The sequence below is a fragment of the Miscanthus floridulus genome, chromosome 1, assembly GCF_019320115.1.
Source record: "Miscanthus floridulus cultivar M001 chromosome 1, ASM1932011v1, whole genome shotgun sequence".
NCBI lineage: Eukaryota > Viridiplantae > Streptophyta > Magnoliopsida > Poales > Poaceae > Miscanthus > Miscanthus floridulus.
In genome coordinates this window covers 9,603,020-9,629,402 of record NC_089580.1, presented here as the reverse complement: position 1 = coordinate 9,629,402, position 26,383 = coordinate 9,603,020, and the positions used below count along the sequence as shown (strand labels likewise).

Here is a 26,383-nt window from a genome sequence, read left to right as displayed (position 1 = left end):
GTATCATTAATTGAGTTGCGTTGCAGTCACCAAGGCTTGTGCTGAAATTGCAATTGCAAACTTCTTTTTCCCATCTTTATTTACTGCTGAGCGATCGTTTCATTGTTTGGGCGGTACTGCTTTAAGCTTCCGACGAAACAAGCAACTTCATATTTGCTACCTGTTCTCAACATGTTTATAGAAGTAACCGATGCACAACCAACAAGATCATGTGGCAATCAATCGTCGACAAATGTACGAATGAGACAACAGCTTGATTAGCTGCATTGCGTGTAGAGAGGGTAACAAATGGCAGTGTTCCAGCTCGTTCAAGGTTCATACAATCCTTTTAGGGCGTCGAAGGCAGGGAACTACAGGAAGTTGTAAGAAAAAAATTAGTAGAGTAACTGGAGACCAAGTTTAGAGGCATATAAATAGAAAACACATGACATTAGTAGATAAGATAACGAGTTATCATGAAATGGGCACGAAGAGGGCAATCAATGGAACATCTGAGTATCTGACCGCAACTCTATTTGTATTTTAAAGGCTCAAATTTTGTTTGAAGGCCGCATGCCAGACACATCACTACTCTGCGTTAGCTGGTCTTGACACCAGCAACAAGACTTAACATGTGTAAAATATGACCAATCTGAACCAAACTTTGGATAAATAAATCAGGTAGTAAGTTCTGTTATTCTAACACCACCCCAACGAAACCTCATACTGATAGAGGTGGCATTATCAGAGCACTAGGAGTCTAGGACTATACACATAAATTGCTGTGGGCCCAAAAAAATGAATTAGAGCTTGTAGGGGAACCAACTGATAAATGTATACTGCTGAGAGCTAGCATAATGAGATGTGCAACCACCCACACACACAGAGAAGGAAATAAGTGAAACAAACTCTAGAAAGTGATCAGGCAGCTTGTTTCATTTGGAAATAAGAAAACAAACATATGCCCCACTAAATAAGTTTCCACTCAACTAAAACTGTTCTCTGAGCAAAATATACCTTATCAACTAAAACTGCCATAGATTATTTGTAAACTGTAGATGACGGTTTATTAGCAATATAAAAATGAAAGATAACAGGTGATGCAAATCTTCATAATAAAAATGCTATATTACCTCATCCAATGCTGTTGTCAAATCGTAGGCCTTCCCCATCCCCTAAAATTGGGCAAAGAAGTCCTGCAAGGTCCAACACAGTATTTAGATCAAGCAAACTAACATAGGGGCCAAATACCATATCGAACTCGGTGCTGGAGAAAGGTCATCTTCCCAGTTGGAAGGTGACATACATCCAAGGGCATCAATTGCATACATACTGAAAATCATGTCATAATATCATGTCTGCAGGTCACATGCATCATTTCAAAAGGAATTTAATGTCGACGGTGAATGGTGACATGTCAGATTCTCAAAATCTGTTTAACCTGTAGCAATTTCCCCATAGATGGGATCATTTATCCTGATAGTAAATGAACTAAGAGAATCTAAAAAAAAACTCAATCAGATTGATCACTCTAAGCAATAATAATTCCTATTACCTTCAGTCAGTGACTCTATTGAGCCATTAAGTGCATAGTATTACAGAATACCACAAATCAATAAATCAAGTTCAATTTGATTGACCCCTTGCTGTGCCCCCTTCATGTCTAATTCTCGAATATTATGCATTTCTAGTTTACCACTGGAGAGATTTAAAAACCAAATTCATTTGTATAATTTGGCAATTGTCGAGCAAGCAAGTGCACATCAAAGTCCAGTGGTGCATATGAACTGTCACTAAAAACTAAACAATAGGGCTGGACTACAGTTCAAAAAGATAACTCATACCAAAGTAAATTTCAGGAACCATAAGCATAGAAATCCATAAGTACTACCAATAAAGAAATCACTTGAGTATACGTAAAGTGTCTTCTTCTTTCAGTAATAGTTTGATACTACCAGCACAACCTCTCGTTCAGTAATAGGGCAATACCGCAAACAATGATCTCAAATCAAGTTATACACCAATCCTCTGACCTCTTTCACCAGCACCGTAAACAGTAACCGCACTGATCCTCAATACCAAAGTCCTAAAAACTAACATGTATTACTCTCCCAACTCAAAGCCAACATGCAATAAAATTGAAAGATAAACTATATTTAGGACCCTCTCAAGAACCTCCACGCCCTGAAGTCATGCATATTATTTTACAGTCACGTGCCGTCCCTTTAATTGCCATGTCAACTTTATTTACACACAATAGTAATTCTCAGCTTGTTTTCCCTTCACAACCACGCTACATCCAGTCTACAGAAATGTCAAAACCAACCACCATCAACATCAAACAACGAGCAAGCCTCTAGAAAGAACACAAGCCCCGTACGAAACTACCACATTAGACCACATCCTCCTAGGATAACTTCACTCGAATCCACGGGTTTGACAAACAAAACGCAGACAAGGAATCAAACTCACTGGATACTTGTCGTCGACTCAATTTCCCATCCTGGACTAGATTTACCAACATACTAATAATATCCGATAAACACAGACAACGAACTGCTTCAACGCAGTCAGGTTGCTGAAGAAGAACTCGGGTAGGTTAGGTACCTGGAACCATTTGGCGGCGACGGCGAGCGCGGAGGAGAGGCTGCACCTCCTGGAGTCCTCGCAGGCGTGGAGCGACTGGAAGTCGTCGGCGGGGAGCTTGCGCGTGATCCACCCGATGTCGATGTAGACGTAGCGCGGCGGCGGGGGCAGGTCGACCTTGATGCGGACGACGTTGTACCAGATGAGGAAGTGGCGGACCTGGACGCCCTGGAGGTCGGAGAGGGAGCCGTAGCGGAGCACCCCCGTGATGTGGGCCTCGAAGTAGGTGAGGTACTCGAAGTGGACGTAGCAGGGGCCCGCGAGGTCGACGGTGAGGCTGCCGTTGCTGGCGAGCGAGAAGGCGGTGACGGTCGAGGGGAAGATGCCCGGGGGCAGGCCGTACTTCGGGAGGAGCTCGGCGAGGGTCAGCGAAGGCGAAGGGGGAGAGGGAGAGGGAGAGGGAGTAAGAGAGGAGGCGGGAGGGGTCGCGGGCTCCGCCGACGCCATGGTGGCGCCGGCGGCGAGGAGGAGTGGCAGGAAGAGGAGAGCGAGACGCCGCATTGGGAGGAGACGGAAAGAGAGCACGTTTTTTTTTTCTCCGCCTCGGTGGAGCGTCGTAACGGGTAGTACTAGACTACTAGTAAAGCAGGGGTCGCCGGCGGGTAGGTGCCACGATGGGCTGGCTGCGCGCCTGCGCGGGCCTGGGTCCACTTCCTCCTCACGAGGTTTCAGAGGCCGTTTTGGCTGCTAGCTTATAAACCATGGCGGAAAGCATGGAGGGTTGATTTAGCACGAGAAAAAAATATTATTCGTTGACCGATAAATTATGGTTTATAAATTAAATATGATCAAACGAACAGGCTAAAGATTGATAGGATTTGGGAAATTGCTCAAGTAAACAAGATTACATGAGGTTCGATTTGGATGGAATCCAGGGACGGATATGTCTCTGCCTTTGAGGGACAACAAATAGTGTTCATGCTTACGAGGCTAAGATCATCTTTAGATTCTAGAGGTCCTTCGGCTGGTAGAATTTTGGCTGAAATTGACTGAAAAATACTGTTCTGGCTGAATTGTTGTAAGAGAAAAATACTGTTTCGATTGAAAAAAAGAAGCCGAACAAGCCAAATATAAGGTAAGCCGAACGAGGCCTCTATGTTCTAAAGTTTAGCCATTAAACTTTAGATTATTTTAGCTCTTGAAGCTCTAAATAGGTAGTCACATGTTATTGTTGTCTAAGTTTAGCTAAACTCATAAAAAAATAATTAATTTATCATACCACACAACTGAGTTAAAGTAGCTTAGAGTTTAGTCTTTAATTTTAGCCAACTAAATAAACTTTAGACTATAAAATATTAATCATGTGGCTACATATATTTAGGCCTTGTTCGGTTGGTTGAGAACAATTTCTGGTCGGAGGCTTACTTCGATAAATTATATACCGTTGGAACTGTTCTCCACCAGAAATGACCCGGAAACGGGTCAACCAAACGGGGCTTTATTGTGAATGTAGATGTCCTGTTCGCTTGTCTTATAAGCCGTACTTTTCAACGAATGAACAATATTTTTTTCTCACAATGGCCTTGTTCGCTTCTCTTATAATCCGTCTTTTTCAGTTTGTTTTTTCAGTCAGAACAATATTTTTCTCTCACAACAAATCAGCCGGAACAATGTTTCGGCTCGTTTTTTCAGCGAAGCGAACGGGGCCAATAAATCAGCCAACAGTACTTTCAGCTATGGCTTATCAGCCAAACGTACGGGGCCAGACCGGATCATTTATTATTTTATCTAAAGAAATGAAAAAAAAAACATCCACGTCGTCGTTCAAGTAGACGAGCTAGGCGTGCTGGACTTATGTAACTGCGGTAAGAAAACTCATGTCACCTTCAACAAAAAAATGTGGCCTTACTACTAGAAATGCATCTTCACTTGGGCTTCTTCTGTTATTAAGCGAGAAATGCATCCGCACTTGGGAAATTTCTGTAGGCTTTGTTTGGTTCCCTATAGAGAATACTTATCTGCTCATAGTTATTTCTTTTGGATCTAAACAACTACGGTTAATAAAATAGATAATTGTTAGCTGAACCTATAGATAATAATTATCTACTAATTGAACCAAATCAGACAATAGCAGCTATTACTATCTTTGTAGCATTTTTTATTATTAGTTGTGCATCCAAACACCCTTCAACTAATAGATGACTAATAGTTAGCTAGCTAATATTAGATATGAGCTATTAGCCAGCTAACTATTAGCAAATAATGAATCTAAACAGCATCTAAGCATACCCTGAAGCCCAAATGAGAGGAAAAAACAGAAGAAACGACAGAGTTATCGGGAGTGATGATTTGACTCAAGGGTAAAAGCATTGTTATTACGGTCAGTGAAGTCCGACCTCATAAAACTGTTCCATGAAACAATGTCGTTAATCTGAAATTTACCTTTGCCTCTTTTGTGAAATTTACGTAGACCTAAATCTTTTGTCTCTTTTGTGAACAATGTCGTGTCAATACTTCGTCACCGTGTCACAATGCATTGTCGCCTCTTAAACCTACCCATTTGTTGCCTTCTGTCGATGCGGGACCCACAGGATACCCCGCAAGGGAGAGAGAAGATCTAGTCTAACTAGGATTCTTCCCATGTAATCTTAGTAGTAGTACTATTCAGTAATCCTACTAGGAACTCTTATTGTAAACCGACTAGGACTCTGGCCTCCTGACTATATAAAGGAGGGCAGGGCTCCTGGGGAAGAGGACAACAGAACAATAATTGTACAACACTTCATAATCAATCCAACGTAGAGGCTAACGCCGGCTGGACGTAGGGCTGTTACTTGATCAACGATCGAGGGTCCGAACCAGGATAAGTCGTTTGTCTCTTGCGTTCACCATCGAGTTCTGCATACGCTGAAGCCCGAATAATACTGCCCTGGGGACCCCCGTGGCAGGCTATCGGTGGTAAAACATCGACAGCTGGCGCGCCAGGTAGGGGCTTTCGGCGACTTTGCATCCGAGAGCTCGATGGACCTCGATAACATGATCTTCCCGACGGGATCAACTTTCATCTTCGGCTCATGGATCTGCGAGGCGGACAACTACGGCAAGCTTCAAGGCCATATCCTCAAAGATCCGGATCATCATGAAAAATTTCCTATTTCGACAACTACGACGGATCAGCTCACCAGAAGATTCGCGCAGCTCATGATATCCGATTCAAATCAGATTTCACGGCTATGCGCATCCAACTTGAATTCAAGTTCCGTGTCCAAGGTGGAGTTTTATTCGAGTTCTTTCAAGAAACCGAGTTCTTTTTCGGCAGGGTTCCAGAGCACAACCCAAAACAACTCGGATTACACTCAGAGTTCTTTCAAAAAGTCGAATTCTTTTCCATTTGGGCTCGACAACATGGCAAAATCCTATCAGGGACAGTTCGAAAGATCCTTCAATCCAATGCTTGGGATACCACTGACAGGAGCCCAGGAGGGTCTCGTGCTAACGATAACATCGCAAGACTGTATCATCCACTGGCCAGGTTCCGTTCCTGAAGATAGCGGAACCCAACTAGTCGGCACAACAACAACAGCAATCCTACCCTATCAAGAAGGGGATTCGATCTGTAATCATGAAGCATCTACTGAAATTATCAACAACTGTGACAGCATGGGAAACAACACCTATGACGAAGCAATTCACACGCGGGAGGTGTTCATGGTTCGTCGTCCGTGATCACCTTTGGACCCACCAGAAGCACCTGACATTAGGTCATCAGATGAATCAGAATCCAACATATCACCCTTTGCCTAGGGCTACGATGGAGAAACCGAGAGTCAGAAACAAGCTAGAGAAAGAAAAAACAAGTTGAAGCAAGGGCGCCAACACCGTGCTAGGCAGCGTAGGGAAGCCTGGATCAGATATGAGTCAGAGTTAGCTGAATACGACAGAAGAAAATCACAACGAGAAGTCAAAGGAAGGCGCACAACAAATACGCCCTACGATAAGATTCGAGAAGCATTAGAAGAACTCAGAGCAACTTCACATCCCGGCGAGAAGTATGAACAGCTCCAAGACTTGCTCCGGTCGACGATCCCGAGAACGCATGAAGAGAGAGCCCAATCAAGACTACCCGCCAGATCAACAACCCACAGGTAAGAAGATCAAAATCAAAGGAAGTCCGCTTTCGAAAGACTTGGGCCAGGCAGAAGCCATAACGGAGAAAGTAGGAAGGAACATAATTAAGGCCACCAATTTGAACAACCAAGAAAGACCAAGAGTAGGGTGCCTACCCAGATAGCCTCGTAGAATTATTCCCATCAAAACAATAGTTGGCCAGAAGGAGGTGCCAAATCTGAATTCAAAGAAGCCAGAACACACGACAGATTCCCCTGTTTCACGAACAGGCTTGCATCGGTGCGATTACCTCACAAGTTCAAACCGTCTAATCACTCTAAGTATGATGGCAAAACTGAACCAAGGCAATGGCTCAGAATATATTCACAATCAATTGAACTAGCCGGAGGTGACGACGATATCAAGACCCTGTTCTTTCCCATGGCACTAGAAGCCATGCCCCTCCAATGGTTCGACAAATTAAATCCAGGATCTATCAGAAATTGGGAAGACTTGCAAAGAGCTTTTTGTGAAAATTTCGCAGGAATCATTACACACCCAATCACTCATGCAGAACTAAAAGGACTCAAGCAAAAGGGAGGCGAAAGTCTCAGAAATTACTATCGACGATTCGGCAAACTACGGGCTCAAGTGCATGACATCACCGAACGAGAAGTAATTGAAGCTTTCTCTCACGGAATCATGGCTAGGTGGCAATTTCAAGACTTCTGCAAAGAAAATCCAAGAAACAATGAAGAATTCAGACGAACAGTAGAAAACATGATTACTGCAGAAGAAAAAACACGAGAGAGGTTCCCGAATAGAAGCAACCAGGACAACCCGGACAAGCAAAATCATCGAAATAGCAGACATCAAGAAAGAAAACGTAGACCATACAATACCGTGGCAATGGCCGACAAATCAAAGAAGTTTTCCAAACCCAGAAGATATGATGACATTGAAAACATACGTTGCCCATTGCACCCTAATGGGAGGCACACCATCGAAAATTGCTACACTTTCAATGATCGATACACAAGAAAAGATAGTAAGGAAAACACCAAAGAGGACAATCAGAAAAAAGATGAAGACAACCATGAGGACAAAGGATTCCAAAAACCCAGGGGAACGGTAGCAGTGATCTTCTCAGGGGCTCCAGATTGCAGAAGCAAACATCAAGAAAAGCTAGCACTACGGACTATCATGACAGCAGAACCGGCTACACCAAGATATCTCAATTGGTCACAGTATCCTATCCAATTTACTAGAGAAGACTAATGGACTAGCGTGGGAAACGCAGGCCATTATCCACTGGTTCTAGATCCAACTATTGCTGGTATGACTGTCACCAAAGTACTAATCGACGGGGGAGCCGGACTCAACATCATCTTTTCAGAAACACTAAGGAAGATGGGACTACAACTCGCCGGGATGATTACACCAACAAGTACACCTTTTTACGACATAGTACCAGGCAAGGCAGCCATGCCACTCAGACAAATTACTTTACCCGTTACTTTTGGAACTCCTTCGAACTATCGAACAGAGTTTATCAAATTTGAGGTTGCAGACTTCGATTCGTCATATCATGCAATCCTTGGACGCCCAGCATTGGCAAAATTCATGGCAATACCACATTATCCGTACTTACTGCTTAAGATGCCAGGACTCAACGGTGTCCTTTCTCTTCGAAGTGATTTGAAGCGTGCTTTTGACTGCGACGTTCAGGCAATCTAAATCGCAGCCAAAGCACAAGCCGACAATGGAAGAAAAGAAATAGCCATAATTGCTGCAGAGATGAGCCAAGAAGAATTAGAAATACCAGCTAAAAAGCCCAGCATCATCACACCACCAAAAGAAGCCGATGTCAAGCAAATCGACTTGGGCACTGGCGATACCTCCAAGACAGCAACCATCAGTGCTCACCTCTCGGTAAAATAGGAACTCGCGCTCACCAACTTTCTTCGGGACAACAAAGATATCTTCGCTTGGAAGCCGGTCGACATGCCAGGTGTCCCAAGAGAGTTGGCTGAGCACAGAATTGATGTTAATGAAAGCTCTAAGCCTGTAAAGCAACGGCTACGACGATTCTCACCAGACAAGAAGGCAGTAATTAAAAAAGAAATCACAAAGCTAATGGCGGCCAGATTCATTAGAGAAATCCTTTATCCAGATTGGCTAGCAAACCTAGTTCTAGTACAGAAGAAAAACACAGACGAATGGCGCATGTGTGTTGATTACACAGATCTGAACAAGCACTGTCCGAAAGATCCGTTCGGGCTGCCACGCATTGATCAGATAGTTGATTCAACAGCAGGATCCGCCCTATTATCCTTTCTTGATTGCTATTCAGGGTATCACCAGATAGCATTAAAAGAGCAAGACCAAAGCAAGACATCTTTCATCACCCCGTTTGGTGCCTACTGCTACAAGACTATGTCATTTGGACTCAAAAACGCTGGAGCCACCTACCAAAGAGCTATCCAAACATGCCTTGGTGATCAAATCAGTGAAAACATAGAAGCATACGTGGATGATGTTGTTGTAAAAACAAAGAACCCGGATACACTGATTGAAGACATAAGACAAACCTTCGAAAACCTGAAAAAGTGGAGATGGAAATTGAACCCGAACAAACGTGTGTTTGGGGTTCCTTCAGGACAACTACTCGGTTTCTTGGTCAGTCATCGCGGAATCGAAGCAAGCGCCAAGTAAATTAGAGCCATAACAGAGATGGGCCCACCTAGAAACATCAAAGATGTGCAAAAGCTAACGGGCTGCATGGCGGCACTCAATCGTTTCATTTCAAGGCTCGGTGAAAAAGGGTTATCTTTCTTTAAACTACTAAAGAAAACAGATAAGTTCGAATGGACAGAAGAAGCCAATGAAGCTTTCAAGAAACTTAAGGCATACCTCACATCCTCACCAATTCTCACACCCCCAAGGAAAGATGAAGATATGATGCTATACATTGCGGCGACTACTGCTGTAGTCAGCACGGCAATAGTCGTAGAAAGAGAAGAAGAAGGACGCGTGTATAAAGTACAACGACCCGTATACTACATCAGCGAAGTATTATCTGAATAAAAAATACGGTACCCGCATGTGCAAAAACTACTCTACGCCCTATTAATCACGTCACGCAAGCTTCGCCACTATTTTGAAAGCCACCAGATCACAGTGGTGATAGACTTCCCGCTCAGAGACATCTTACACAACAGAGATACGACGGGACGCATATCAAAGTGGGCAGTTGAACTCGGAGCTCTTAACATCGATTTCACCCTGCGGAAAGCAATCAAATCTCAAGTCCTTGCTGATTTTGTGGCCGAGTGGACAGAGATTCAATAGCCTTTATCAGATACAATCCTTGACCACTGGAAGATGTACTTTGATGGGTCACTCAAACTAGGCAGAGCCGGTGCAGGCGTTCTCCTCATTTCTCCAGAAGGAAAACAACTCAAGTACGTCCTTTAGATATTATGGCAAGCTACAAATAACGAAGCAGAATATGAAGCCCTCATCCATGGGCTACGAGTGGCAATTACCCTCAGAATAAAGAGATTACTCGTATACGGCGATTCAGCAGTAGTCATCAACCAAGTCAACAAAGATTGGGATTGCACCAAAGAAAACATGGGTGCTTACTGTGCTGAAATATGGAAATTTGAAAAACATTTCCAAGGATTAGAAATTCTACACGTCCTGCGCGATTCCAACATTGCAGCAGATGTCCTCGCCAAGCTCGGATTAGATAGAGCGAAGGTTCCACCCGGCGTATTCATAGAAGAGCTATCAGTTCCCTCTATCAAACAACTCGGTGAAACAACCCATGAAATTCAGGCTAAAGGCGTTCAGATCTTGGTAATCAACACTTTATGGAGCCAAGTTTTCATCAACTATATCAAAGAAAATAAATTGCCAGCAGATAAAGCAGAAGCCACCCAAGTTGTTCACAGAAGCAAAAACTACGTTCTAGTAGGAGATAGACTTTACAGAAGAGCAGCATCATCAGGAGTACTCCTAAAATGTGTCTCATTTAAAGAAGGCAAAGAGATCCTAGACGAAATACACTCAGGTTGCTGTGGAAATTATGCTGCTTCAAGAACACTGGTTGGCAAAGCATTTCGCACCGGATTCTACTGGCCAACCGCTTTGAAAGACACAGAAGAACTTGTTAGAAAATGCAAAGGTTGCCAAATGTTTGCAAGACAAGCCCATGTGCCAGCTCACAATCTTATTTGCATCCCACCTGCTTGGCCTTTTTCCTACTGGGGGCTGGATCAAGTAGGACCTCTGAAGAAAGCAAAAGTCGGCTTTGAGTACATCTTTGTAGCAATCGACAAGTTCATCAAGTGGATTGAATACAAACCACTCACAAAATATAGCGTAGCCAAAGCAGTCGAGTTCATCCAAGACATTATGCACCGCTTCGGCATGCCCAATCGAATCATCACAGATCTAGGCTCCCCCTTCACAGCTACAGAATTCAAAAGCTGGGCACAAGACTGTGGTTTCAGTATAGACTACGCGTCTGTTGCACATCCAGAAGCCAACGGACAAGTAGAAAGGGCTAATGGACTCATACTAGCCAGATTAAAACCAAGGTTATACGAAGAACTAGTGGACTATGGGTCCAAATGGATTGAAGAATTACCTAAAGTAGTATGGGGGCTACGAACTCAAATAAGCAGAGCAACAGGCTACTCACCCTTCTTCCTAGTTTACGGGTCAGAAGCCGTACTACCTACCGATTTGATCTGGACATCACCAAAGATAGAACAATATGATGAAGGAGAAGCAGAACACACAAGAAGATTAGAACTCGATAGCTCAGAAGAAGTCAGAATAAACGCTACCCTCCAATTAGCCAGATACCTACAAGGTTTAAGACGACACTACAACAAGAGTACCCATCCTCGATCATTACAAGTCAGAGACTTAGTGCTAAGAAGGATACAAAAAACTGACGGACGACATAAGCTACTCAGTCCATGGGAAGGTCCGTTCATTGTCACAAAAGTCACCGGACCAGGCACATACAAGTTAATAACCGAAGATGGAAGAGAAGTCAACAATACATGGCACATCAGCCAGCTAAGAAGATTCTACGCGTAAAAACAACTCAAGAAAAAACAGATATGCAAGACACAAGGGACCAACGTTCATAATCGACAAAGGACAATATTCCTCGACAACATATGTATTAGTTTATATTCATGATCAATAAAGATGATATTCATCCATAGCATGTCTTGTCATGACTTTCAACGAGTTGTTTTCACGAAACAAAAAGCAAAATGGCTAAAAACATGCCTGAGCATCCCGGCCGAGAGCAAAATAGCTGAAAAGACGCTTGAGCCCGCCGATGAGGGTAGCTAAAAGCTAACACCCGAAACAAAAAGCAAAATGGCTGAAAACATGCCTGAGCATCCCGGCCGAGAGCAAAATAGCTGAAAAGACGCTTGAGCCCGCCGATGAGGGTAGCTGAAAGCTAACACCCGAAACAAAAAGCAAAATGGCTGAAAACATGTCTGAGCATCCCGGCCGAGAGCAAAATAGCTGAAAAGACGCTTGAGCCTGCCGATGAGGGTAGCTAAAAGCTAACACCCGAAACAAAAAGCAAAATGGCTGAAAACATGCCTGAGCATCCCGGCCGAGAGCAAAATAGCTGAAAAGACGCTTGAGCCCGCCGATGAGGGTAGCTAAAAGCTAACACCCGAAACAAAAAGCAAAATGGCTGAAAACATGCCTGAGCATCCCGGCTGAGAGCAAAATAGCTGAAAAGACGCTTGAGCCCGCCGATGAGGGTAGCTAAAAGCTAACACCCGAAACAAAAAGCAAAATGGCTGAAAACATGCCTGAGCATCCCGGCCGAGAGCAAAATAGCTGAAAAGACGCTTGAGCCCGCCGATAAGGGTAGCTAAAAGCTAACACCTGAAACAAAAAGCAAAATAGCTGAAAACATGCCTAAGCATCCCGGCCGAAGAGCAAAATAGCTAAAAAGACGCTTGAGCCCGCCGATAAGGGTAGTTAAAAGCTAACATCCGAAACAAAAAGCAAAATGGCTGAAAACATGCCTGAGCATCCCGGCCGAGAGCAAAATAGCTGAAAAGACGCTTGAGCCCGCCGATGAGGGTAGCTAAAAGCTAACACCTAAAACTAGTCGACCAAAATTAAGCTTAAAAAGACCCTCCAGCTCTTCATTCCGAAAAGCAAGAGGCTCGGGGGCTACATCCAGATAGGAATACTTTTTCCTTAGAAAAGCACAAGCGCCACTCAAGAAAGCACTCGGATGCCGAAGTTTGTCAAGGCAACATTCTATGCCGCCACTCAAGAAAGCACTTGGATGCCGAAGTTTGTCAAGGCAACATTCTATGCCGAGTCATTTTACATAGCGTAGACGAAAGGTTGTCAACACAAAGATCTACACCTAACAAGTCATAGCGCGGACAAAGCACTCGACGAATCACAAAAGAGGAAGAAAAGAAAAGTACTCGACAAATCGAGGGATTTCGTCAGGATAACGCACGGAGTTGTTTACAGAGCAGAGATGAAAACGAGACAAAGTACTCGGCAAGACAAGTAACTCCGACCACACCCAGGCAAAGAATACATCAACGAAAATAAAGAATCTTCATTTGAAGAGGAGTGTAATATTACAAGAGGCTGGTCAATTGGATCAGGCATTGTCATCAGGAAGGGAAATATCAATATTAAGACTGTCTACAACCCTACTGGCTAAACCTTCAACCTCAGGCTCCATCCTCTCAACGGCATCAAGATATTCTTGGCTATCAGCTTCCTCTGCTATCTTGGACAGAGGCGCCTCTGGAGCAAGGACCCGGACCTGGGCCAGCACATTCTTGGTACATACTTGAGCGCACTTCTTCGTGAACTCTTGGAAACGAGTCAGAATCCGAGGAATGAACTGAGCCCAAGATTGCCCGTCATCCGCTGGAGTTCGGAGAACATCAGCTACTGAACGAAAGGATTTCCACAAAACGTTCCAATTTTCAGTAGCCGTCGCCAGCTTCCCAGACAAGTCTTCAATAGTTTTTTGGGCCTGCACAAGATCTTTATCAGCTCCACGCCTGATCAACTTAGCAAGTGCAAGCTCTTCTTCAGCATGAGTAATTACCTCCTCAGCCTTGTTATGACTTGTACGAACAAGAGTCTTCATTTCATCAATGCCCTCCGAGAGCTTTTTTCCTTCAACTCGGAGAGCTGGACAAGACACCAAACAACAAGTCAGCAGGGGGGAAAGGTTTGAATACTGAAAGAAACAAAGAGAACCCGGAATACCTTTACATTCTTTCTTCATGGCTTCCAAGCTCTTCATGGCCTCCGAGTTCTTTGAAGCCTCCCGGATAGCAGCATCTTTCTATTTCTCCAACTCCTGGGCAACAGTGTCTCTCTGTTTCTCTACCTCTACCACCTGGGCATGGAGAGCCTTTTCCTCTTTTTGATGCGACTTATGCTCAGTCTCCAACTTGGCCCGAAGGAGGTCAAGGTCAGTCTTCAGAGAACTTACCTCGGAGGACAACTTCTTCTCGGTTTCAGACGAAAAGAAGAAGCCGGTATGGTCACAAGAGAAAGTCTAAACAATTAAAGATAGAGAAAAATAAAGCGTAAGGACGAAGGCAAAACAAATGGCCTAAGAAAGAATCTTAGAAAAACTTACGTGAAGCTTCTCCCTAAAAGAAGTCACAGAGGACGCCAAGCTCCCCCAGGTTGCGGTCAGCTCCAATAGCCGATGGGTAGCATCGAACTATTGCACCACGTCATCGGTAAAAGAGGGACCGCCGGAAGCAAGAGAAGGGGAAGGAGAGGTCGGCTGGGGCAAAGAAGGAACGACCAAAGCAACCTCCCAGGAAGCCGAAGCCAATCCCTTAGAAGGACCCGACGCGACGGCCACAGTCACCTCCGGGGCAGCCAAGTCCGCAACTTCGCCAAGTAACTCCGAAGCCCCCACAGCAACTTCACCAATAGTATGTTGCGAGTTCGGAGGCTCGGAACTCAATGGCATGGCGGAAGGCTGAGAAGAAGTCGATGAAGAAACGAGAGAAGACGAAAGACTAAAAATTGATAAAAGAAATCACCGATGAGAACCAGAAGAAGGAAGACAGAAGCAAAAGGATGAAACCAGAATCTACTCACCCAGCCACTTTCTTCTTCGCGAAGCCAAAAGAAGGCCTCGCAGGGGGGACCACGACGGCCAAAACGTCCCCGCCACCCGACGACGGGAGTGGGATAGCAGATACCGGAGCCACAGAAGAAGCTGGAGCTAGAGCCGTGGAAGAACTCTGCACTAGAGGAGCGGTAGAGCTCAGTACCGAGGCTACCAAAGAACTCGACACTGGAGCTTCAGAAGAAGTCGGCACAGGAGCCTCAGAAGAACTCGTACCTGACGTCCGGTTACTTCAAAAAGTTCAAGACTAAAAGTCAAGACAAAGAAGAGAAATTCAATGCAACAGGAATATGAAAACAACTCACCGCCGCATGATGAGGGGTACTTCGTCATCCTCCTCTCCCTCAGCCAAGGAAACCAGAGCACCTGCTGAAAAAAGAATAAAAAGTACTCGGTTCAAGAGAGAAACAGGAAAACAAAGGAACAAAGAGTATTGAATATGCTCACCTAAGAGCATGGTAGCAACAACTGGAGTACCTGAGGGACTACTTGGTTTGCGAGACTTCTTGGAGACAGGCAGGCCGGATGAAGACCCATCCGTTCGTCCCCTCTTTGGGACACTACGAGGACCGCGAGGGACTAGACGAGGAACATATTCTTCATATACATCAACAAATCTGGAAGAAACTCTAGGAAGCGCTGTGGAGGTTGGGAACTTACTAGTTACGGAAGTTCCAGCAAGTTTATCCCCAGTCTCCGCCATGGTAGGGAGAACATCAAGAGGGACCGAGTCAACAAAGTTTTGCCCAAGCTCCTACGAAAAAGGATAAAATAGCAAGACAAGGAAAAGCTAAGCAAAAATGGATACAGCAAGAGTACATAAAGTACCCAAACAAAGAGATAAATAACTCACAGCTGGGGGTGGGTTGTTGGCAGAGAACTCAGAGACAGCAGGAGGAACAACGCTCACTCCTTTCAACATCTTCTGGAGACGCTCGAGTACCTCCTCATCGGTCAGCTCAAGAGCTAGGACCATGCATGAAGGATCCTCGGCCCCAGAATACTCGAAGCCAAGGTGCTCCCGCCCTTTCAAAGGCTGAACTCGACGACGAAGAAAACTCGAAACAATACCAAAACCGGTTAAACCCTGCTGTTTCAGCGTGCTAATCCTATCAAGGAATGGCTGGATCACTTGAATCTTAGTAGGTGACTCAAGTTTCTTATTCCATCGGTCATTCACCACAGGACCAGATCCAGAGTGGACGACAAGGGAAGGGATCAAATTGGTAGCATAAAACTAGTTGACACGCCAATCTTTTACAGAATCAACCAGGTCATAATCAAAGAACTTGCTCTTAAGACCCTAGCGAAACTGAATCCCGCAACCGCTAAGAACGCTGGTTTCCTCGCGGCAGGGTTGAGGCTTTAGACGAAAGAAGTAGCAAAAAAGAGATAGAGAAGGAGGGATTCCAAGGAAAGCTTCATAGAGATGAACAAAAATGGAAAGATGGAGAACGGCATTAGGGGTTAGATGGTTTAGACTAACCCCGAAATAACCAAGAAACTGGTGAAGGAAGGCGGAAGCAGGAAGGCAAAGTCTGGTGCGGACAAAGGAAACGAAAAGGACAATCTCACCAGGACCCGGAGCAGGAACCCGATGCTCGCCCGGAACTCTCTATTCAGCGATGTCTTTGCTTTGGATCAAGCCGTCGCTGACGAGCTCGCGCAGTTGGTCTTCGTTTGTTGTTGGAGCCGGCCAAACCTTCTGAGCAGCCCTCATGGCCACGAACTCTTGGTTCTTGATCAAAGAAAGGGATGACTCCTTGTCCATGAAGGTCGCCTTGGACTTGCTCACGGTTTTCTTCTTACCCATGAACTAGCGGAAGCAAAAAGGTACTGGGGAAGATGAAGCTAGGATGATGGTGCTCGGGTGATGGCGACAATGGCGACGACGGATGATTAAGAGCTAGGGTTTGAAGGCAAAAGAAAGGCAGTAAAGAAAAAGAGGACGAAGGGTCTATAAATAAATTTTACAGCATTAGAAACGGCCCACCAGGCCTGTTAAAACACCGTGTGAGAACGCAACGGTCCATTTACCGACGCAGCTAAAACGACGGAGGGCACAAATCCACACAACGGTACAATCCAACGGGCAGATTTCAGACTTATCCATCCAGCACTACTGCGGAACCATCAGATAACTGCAAGAACAACCCATCCTCAAAGAAGAAAGGGAGGGTAACTTCTGAAGGAACAAAAGAACCCGGTTCTTGATAAAAAGAACTCGGAAATTCCATAAGCAATACAGCAGGAGAAAGCATGGCAACTAAGAAGGCAAGAATCTTTTTTATTACAAATGAAATCAAGAAGTACAAGATTACACATCTTACAAGATCCGACGAACTTGGTACTACAACAAGCAAGGTAGCAAAGAGGAACCCAGACACAACTAGGCTCTGGAACGACTACGTGTTCCAATTTGCTGCCAGGTAGAACAAACCGCCATCGGCTACACTGTTTTCTTCAAAGGACGAACACAGTGCATCCAAGATGGAAATCAGCAGCACAGCAGGAAAGCATGGACCAAAGGAGGCTGGCAGGCATCTGTCTACCCAAGCCCGACGTGATGTAGGATCAGGTGTTGATCTGCACCGGACAGCCGTAGGGCAGACAAAGAGCGCCAGCCAAGAACTGCCGGATGAAGGAACGAAGCCCACATCACAAGACTTCCTCCAACTACCGCCACCAACTTCCTGATGCAACGCCACTGCGGGGTTAGTCTACCTCTAACCCCTATCATAAGACTTCCTCCAGCTATGACGAGATACACAACAACTACAACATACGCCCGGGGGCTGCTCAACTTCACAAACTACCATATCCATGACTACAAAGACTTCAGGCCACACAACAGAATGCTCAATGATTCAAAAACAAGCACCACAGGAGGGTATTTATAGACCAAAAGAGCGGTGCACATGAACCGGGAGCACCAAAGGTAAAGACCTGACAAAGGAAACAGTGAAAAGATAGAACTCAATGAAAAAGGACTCAGGCATGAAGGAACAGTGACCAAGGACAAGCATATTCGGAAGGATATACCACCACGATACAACCTGTCAACAAACAGCATTTACACCCAACCAACTCCACACAACCACATCCGACAACAGAAGACTAGCGGAGAGTATGCCAAGGCCATGTAACCGAGTTCTTTCCGAATAAAAGAACCCGGACATAAGCTCGGAGGCTAGATGCCATGAAACTACAAGGATGATGGTTTAATCCAAGACTAAAGTGCTGCTTCGGAAAGATGCCGCAAAACTACTCGGATGATGACATAATCCAAGTCTCGGGGACTACTTCAGAACACAAATTTTCAAACAACATAAAGATTCAAGACCCTCCAACTTTTTGTTCCAAATAGCAAGAGGCTCGGGGGCTACACTCAGTGAGTGCACTTTTTCTTCAAAAAAGCGCACGTCACCAAAAGACTTCCTCAACGTAGACCACTTCAAGACATTACGACAAAAAGAACCCGGAACGAGCCATATTTGAGTTCTTTTTGATAAAACTTCAACGAACAATCAGAGCAACTTCAAGACAAGATCCTCCAGCTCCTTGTTCCAAATAGCAAGAGGCTCGGGGGCTACAACCAGATGGATGTACTTTTTCTTCAAAAAGCACTCACCACTCGAAGATCCCAAGAAGCGCTACAAGGTTTCACTCCAGAAAGCACTCGGATGACGTTTGTTCCTACTCAACAAGACCTGAAGGAGCAAAACGAGACTTTCAGAGCTCAACCATGAAGTGCTCGGGGGCTTGTCGATGCAGGACCCACAGGATACCCCACAAGGGAGAGAGAAGATCTAGTCTAACTAGGATTCTTCCCATGTAATCTTAGTAGTAGTACTATTCAGTAATCCTACTAGGAACTCTCATTGTAAACCGACTAGGACTCTGGCCTCCTGACTATATAAAGGAGGGCAGGGCTCCTGGGGAAGAGGACAATAGAACAATAATTGTACGACACTTCATAATCAATCCAACGTAGAGGCTAACGCCGGCTGGACGTAGGGCTGTTACTCGATCAACGATCGAGGGTCCGAATCAGGATAAGTCGTTTGTCTCTTGCGTTCACCATCGAGTTCTGCATACGCTGAAGCCTGAACAATACTGCCCCGGGGACCCCCGTGGCAGGCTATCGGTGGTAAAACATCGACACCTTCCTCCCCAACCTTTATCTCCCGCTCATCCACATCTAATTGACAACATTTGCCATGTAACATTACTATCACATTGCTAACAGTGCTTGTCTTGCTCGTTTCTTGGGTATTGATGATCAGAATGCACCGTCGCTTCTAGAACCTAATTTATCATTTATATCATTTTGAACTTTTGATTGAAAGTCATCGCCCTTTTAATAGTTTAAATTTAAATCTATCAGCAAGAATGCCCATGTATATATAGCCGTATAGGGAACCTTCCTTCATGTATGATGTGCTTGTCACGATATATTTTTTCTTTTATTGCTCTATCCATTCTAAATTGTAAGTCATTCTTTATTGTATGTTTAGACATAGCATGTATCTAGATAGTAGCAAAAACTATCTATCTTGAAAAGCCAAAATAACTTATAATTTAAAACGGAAGAAGTATTTTAGACAGCCAGAGAGTAAAGTGGTGTGGCCCGTGGGGACCTGTGGGATTTTTTTGGCCACTAGCACATGATAAAGGCATAGGCGCGACATATGCACTAGAGTTACAACATAGTAGAGGAAGCGAGAGAGGATGACACTAGCATCATGGCACCCAAATCAAGGGGAGAGAGTGACCTCAAAAGATTGTAAGGATGGAGTACGTGATAGCTTCCAGAGACTATAAGACTGATAATTGGTGGCCTCTCGGTTCTTGTACTCATGGTATACTGTGGCAGAACCGCCCAAAAATAGCACGTTTCCGGAGGCGCTCGTCTTCCACCAGACACTAAGCACCCCCGAAAGCTGGCTACATCGGACGGTTCCGTCGAGCACACGCCAAGGGAGAACTTGAACCATCCATGTTTTTCCTCCATGATCCAATAATGAGAACGAGTTTACAATACTTAGTCCATTTCATACGACAAGAGTTCTTAGAAATACATTATTATAATACTAAGTTCAGAGTGTGGAATTTAAACAGCAGAATTACAATAAACATCTAACGATAAGATACAAGGATCCGTCTGTACCCACCAGAAGAATCCTCCACACAATAGCCATTCCTCAAGCTGCACCTGCAACAGGGGTAAATAAACCCTGAGTACATAATGTACTCGCAAGACTTACCCGACTAGTGGGAATAATTTCCTGACTCCAAAGGATATGATAAGCTTTATGGTTTGTTGTGTTTTTCTTTTTGCGAAAAGCAATACTAGTAGTGAATCCTTATGTATGTTCCTTATTAGCAGTCATGATTAGTTCATTATCTAACCATTCTATGTAAGCACCTGTTCTACTTTCAAGCAAGAGTTGAGCAATCAGATCCATTTCATCATCTTTCGTCTTCCAGTTCTTACTACGACGCTAGATCATAGACAAGTCATACTGTATTACACGGCGATTCACGAATCAATGCAGCCCAGCTGGGTACCCTGAAACACATGCCCCACTTGTACCCCAGACACAAGCAGGACCAACCCACCACTCTCCTATCAAGGGGTCCAGGTCCCCGTCCAAACTTAGACTCTAAGCCCCCACACCTGAGTCCTGAGCTCAGTGTGGTGCTTAGACCTCCACCATCCCCGCCTTCAATCAATCGGTCCAGAAAGAGCCAAAACCCACGATAAGAGAGCAACAAGCCTTCCCTGCTCCCATAAATAAGTATGTGCTCAGGATAATAAGTCTGTGACCTGACTAGAATACAATGCAACGACTGGTCCTTAACCGACACGGACAGGGAAAACAATGTAACCAAGCTATGCCCCGTTGGCCATGGGACACAACCTATTACACCCATCAATACCCGTACCATATCCCTGCCCGATCTCTATTTCTTTTCACCATTTTATCATGAGAGTGATAATAATAATCATCTATTGTGAGTAACGGCAGGTTACTCACGCTACCAAAAAACCTAAGCATTGTAGCTACTCGACCAAAACTAGTAGGACTCATAGGTAGGTATATCTATGCATGTAGTTTCAACAATAAGCCTGTAATATAAATGCACATCACATATATATATCCAATGATTATTTAAAATAAGGGTTATGCATCGGGGCTTGCCTTGGGCAGGTGCGGTGTCAGCTCAGTCAGTCAGTGGTGGCTCTAGACCTCCTCCTGCACGAGGACCTCCTCCTTGTACTCCTCGATCACCTCCTCAAACTCATGATCTTCGATGGTCACGATCTCCATCAACTCGTTCTCTACATGCATGCGGTGATGATGCAACATTTAGCATTTTGGCAACAATAACTCTTAAAATAAGAATACACATGGTAAATGTGGGGGTACGGCTCTCGGTATCCACAAGACAACACATGGGCCGCACCATCAGAGGTGACCCAACCCATAAGATCAAGGCATGCACGGCGCTACTCGGCGTGCACCGCAAGCTATTGTACAGTACCAAATATGCTACTTTCCTTGTAACCCTACCCCTACAGAGTATATAAGGAGAGACAGGGGTCCCCTAATGAACACGATCCATACATCTCAATACAATACACTAAAGATACAGGACGTAGGGTATTACGTCGATCAGACGGCCTGAACCTGTCTAAATCGTTGTGCTCTGCGTATTGTGTCACCATCTGGTTCCTGATCACGCGCACCTCCATCGATCAATCTACCATCGCGGGATACTCCTCGGTGGACTGCTGAGCATCTTTTGTCGACAGTAAACTACTAAGCTAGCTCTAATGACTAAGATACTAAGCTAACTATCATCTTCATCAAGTAAACTGTTGGGTTCAACTAACAAACACCTAGCTTTACAAATGAAGGATATATCTTTATTTCTACTAATGATTTAATGTATATTTAAAACAAAGAGCATTTAACTACCCTTATGTTAAGTCTATTCTAAAGCTACAAAAATTACAGTGAACACATAATAATAACATGAAGCTATTGTAAAATTTTCAAAGCTACAGCTATCACCATTTTACCACAAAATTTCCTACAATATTTAACCTAATAATATTAAGCACTCCCAAATGATTTAATAGCTCCTGGTATCAACATGTATATATATGAACTAAATACACTAACAGATAGAGCATAATTTTAGGAACTTAACAAAATTGGTTTCATAATTTTTAGATACCTACATGATTTTATATGATTTACCAAAGATCAACTCCGAAATATAAATGAAAAGATATTTCTATTGTCCACGAAAAAAGCTAAACTGATTTCGGCCCAACGCGGCCCACGCGACGCAACACGAGCGCATGAGCGTGCGCGCGGCCCACAAGCGCGGCCCACGCAAGGCCTGCCTATAGCGCAAGGCGGCCCGCGACGGGGGAATCCTGCGCGCGCTGGCACATTAGGAAAAACGCCCCTGGACTATGAGAAAAACAACTCACAGTCCATGTTACTATTTCTATAGACAATGACTTTACAATGAAACCCTAAGAACATTCTCCTCTTTACAACGGCAAGGCCCTCGGCCCTCCCCGCACGCTTCAGTACGACGAGCGGTGGCACTGGCGCTTGCATTGGACACACGGGACCCACGTTGACCTATCTACAAGGCCGACGCTCACCTAGGGTTCGACGTGAGATGATGGGCGGTGGTTGCACGAGCCGAGATGCCGTAGAAGGACCTCTCCACGACGGCGGGCACCCTACGTCAATGGTGACGGTGTTCTGGTGAGCTGCCACAACAACAAGGCGGTAGGATAGCGGGTGAGCAACGACAACTCACTAGTGACCTTACCGAGAAGCCGACTTGGCCGGAGATGACCCAAGTGAGGCTGGCCACGTGCGCGTTGCGAGGCGAACGATAGACCACAAAGGCACGACCATGTCAGTGGCGAGAAGGCATCCCTAGAGCTGTGACTAGCGTGCGCACAACAAAGAGGGAGCCAAGGTGAGCTTGTGGTGCAGAGGCATTGCGCGCGGGGTGAAGTGGTGGAGGCTAGCCCCGGCGCGGGCGGGGACGGGCCTTAACGACACGGCGGCGGGCAAAGCTCCAAAATTGGAGCTTGGCGTGACGCGAGTCAAGGCGGGGTGGGGTCGGCTAGAGAGGGGATGTGAAGGCAGAGACACGAGCATGAGGAATCGATGAGAGGTGCTCATTCTCTGGCTTCACTGTGACGCGACTAAGGCTGGACGAAAAACTCGAAGCTCATTAGCTCGCTCGGCTCATGGCTGGCTTGACTCGGCTCGGCTCGTTATGATAACGAGCCGAGCCGAGCCAAGATTTTAGCTCGTTAGCTATAACGAGCCAACTCGAGCCAGCTCGCGAGCTAAACGAGCCAAGCTTCCAAGGAAAAAAAGTATCAAAACTTATATTAGTTTTTGTATTACTTCATGTCTTACACTTTACAATTGACTGGTAACTGGTCTAGACCCTATAAATTGATTGGTAACTGGTCTAGATGCATTTCTTTTATATTATTATTATTCTCAAACTTTAGATAAATGCAAATATTATATTTTGTGTATTTTTTATACCTAGCTCGTGAGCTTAACGCGCCAGCTCGAGGTTTTAACGAGCCGAGCCGAGCTGGCTTTCTGGCTCGTTAGGATAACGAGCCGAGCCAAGCTAGCTCGTTATCTTAATAAGCCAAAACAAGCCGAGTTGAGCTAGCTCGTTATCCAGCCTTAGACGCGACACAATGGTGGCGGAAAGTAGAAAGAGAAGAGAGAAAAGAGAGAGAGACGGCGAGGTAGGTGGGCTCGGCTTTTTCCATGCCTTGGTGGGACGCGAGCGATGAGAACAGGAGACCCACACACCGGCGCTACGGACAACACGCGCACACATCCAACCGACGTGGCCCGCGCACCGTAGTGCCATAAATGGTATGACGACGGCGGCTCGCCCACATGCGCACGGCAGAGGCGACACGCACAGGGCCGGCAATAGCTCAAAGGTGTAGCGGATCAGCGCGGACACGATGACGATGCGACGACAGTGGCAGCGTCGCGACACGAGTAGTGTCGATAGTGCGGACGCGACGACAGCGCGGTGCGGCCACGACAGAACCCAAGATGGCAGCGTGAGGCAGAGCAGCAGGGCGTGGGGCCAGTGGCTCACTGCGGCCAGCCTCAGCCAAGTCTAGGCGGCTCAACTAGCCAAGCGCGGTGGCACGATTGACCGCGCGGGACGTGGCCATGTGCGTGGCGTGATAAGGCGACGTGGTGACCGCGCACCCGACGCCAACCAACCCGAGACAGTGACACGCACGAATTTTAAAGCGTTCAACACGACTAAATATTTGCTTTAGGACCTAAACCATCTTTACCATGCTCAAGATGGCACATGAGACTACCAAATCGAGCTATAACAATACCCCACTCCTTAACCCAATCTCTCACAATAAATTGCTAAACATAGCAGTGTCTAATTGTTGGTAGACTTGAAAATTCCTAAGTTTTTGAGCTGAATTAGATTTCCATTTGCGATTTCTAATCTAGTGGAAATATTAGCTAGCAATATCATTTTTTGACCGCAAGTATTTCATTGTCATCTACAAAGTTTGTACTTCAAACTTTATTTAAGTACCACATACATGTTCTATAACATTTTTGCTTAATAAAAATTGGTTTTAAACCCTAAGTGATATGATATGTCTATCGAATCAACTTTCGTTTCACATTCTAGTTGCTCGTTTTGAGTTATAGAAATTGATCTACACACTTTATCACATGCATTAACACATAAACATGACGCTCATGACATATTTTCGTAAATGATTTACGGTGTAACACCGAGGGTGTTACATATACCTCTCGCTCTGGGAAGCTCTAGGGAAGACTCAGTTGCAAGAGGGAATTGAGGACCGCATGGTTCGGCATTGGATGTCGAACGATGACACTTATTTAGCGAGTTCCGCTTACAGGTGATTGGTCCTTATTTGGTTTTGATAATTGAGTGACAACCTCGGTGGACTAATATGTGTTTGAGTGAGATACCTATGTGGTACATCATGTGTGAGCAACCTTTGCCATGGAGGTGAAATGGCTTGGATATGTTGCAAAGCTCACACATGTAATGAAGGAGCTCATTGCATATGTGACATGACATGGAGTCATGTGATCAAGGTGGAGAAGATTAAGACAAGACTTGGCTCGACGGACCGGTTGCAAGTGTGAAGGGCAAGTTGAGTGATGACTTGGCGCCGATGGACTGAGGCAATGATGAAGAGCGAGTGAAGTCAAGATCGATGAACCAACAAGGTCATGTGATGATATGAAGTGGATCATATCATTTGTGATATGGTTTGTGCATGTGTTGCATTGACATCGGAGGAGATGGAATGGAATGTGCAAGGCAAAGGTTAACCTATAGGACATTTCATTTTACCGGTCATAGGTGTGTAGAGAAGTTCATGATCGGGTTTAGAATAGATGGTCGTACTATCAAGAGGGGCAAACTTGTTTATATATCGGTCATTTAGTGCCACTCGAGTGATCTATCTTTGCATCATTGCTAGGATCGAGTGGCGTGGCAAGTTGAGTGGCTAACTCCTTTGATAAAAATGTTTGTGAAAAGCTAACACACTTGCACAAGTTGTTGTACACTTGGTGGTGTTGGTACTTTTACAAAGGAGAAGAAGTTGGTGAAGAAAAGGAAGCGAAAAGAGGTCATTGGAGGTGACCGGACGCTGGCCTCAGCAGGACCAGACTCTACCGGGCGCGTCCAGTCAGTTTGCACGTGGTGGCATTGCCTCGATCGAGTGACCGGACGCTGAGAAAGAAAAGTGACCGAATGCGCAGGGGGTGTGTCCGGTGAAGGTTGACGTACGCTGACATTATGGCGTGAGGAGTGGTAGTGACGTGTAACAAGCAGCGAAGGACCGGACTCAGACGCTGTGTCCGGTCGTGTTGGATCTGACATGTCCGGTTGTGTTTTGCTGGCTCTGGACCCTCTCTGGAGTCAACCTAACTCGGTGGTGGCGTAGCGTCAGGTGCCGGAGTAGCGCGTCCGGTCAGTGTCTCAGCAGCGCGGACAAACGTGTGATCAGACACGGCTTGGAGCGTCAGGTCGGGCCAACAGTGTGTCCGGTCGTTCTTTTGACCGTTGGCGCGCATTGCCGGCCGTTGGGATCGGGCGGCCACGGTCAAACGCGGGCGCCACGTGGACGGCGATCTGCGACCGGGCACTGGGGTGGTGCGTCCGGTCTCCTCGAATTTCGCCCAGTGAAGGGGCAACGACGCTTTTGAGCTGTGTTGTTATAAATAGAGGAGTGTCTCGGCCATGGCTGAGGTTGAACATCTAGGGCGACTTTGTGTCCATGCTTGAGAGTGCATGGGAGCCCTCCAACTCACTTGTGCTTGCTTGATTGCGAATTAAGAGCTAGTGAGTGATTCTAGTGCGATTGCATCGTGAGGTTGTATTGAGTGGCACTAGGTGATCGAGTTGCAAGCC

At 45.4% G+C, this 26,383-nt stretch overlaps 1 protein-coding gene across 1 annotated transcript; it reads right to left on the bottom strand.

Moving 5' to 3' along the window:
- Nucleotides 1-47: 47 nt before the first annotated feature.
- On the bottom strand, nucleotides 48-3,182 carry LOC136540578 (uncharacterized). The gene is made up of 3 exons (XM_066532609.1): nucleotides 2,587-3,182; nucleotides 1,113-1,175; nucleotides 48-350 (listed from the first exon to the last, which is right to left on the bottom strand). Exons 1-2 carry the CDS (start codon nucleotides 3,124-3,126, stop codon nucleotides 1,155-1,157), a joined length of 561 nt encoding a protein of 186 aa, XP_066388706.1. The 5' UTR covers nucleotides 3,127-3,182; the 3' UTR covers nucleotides 48-350; nucleotides 1,113-1,154.
- Nucleotides 3,183-26,383: the final 23,201 nt, after the last annotated feature.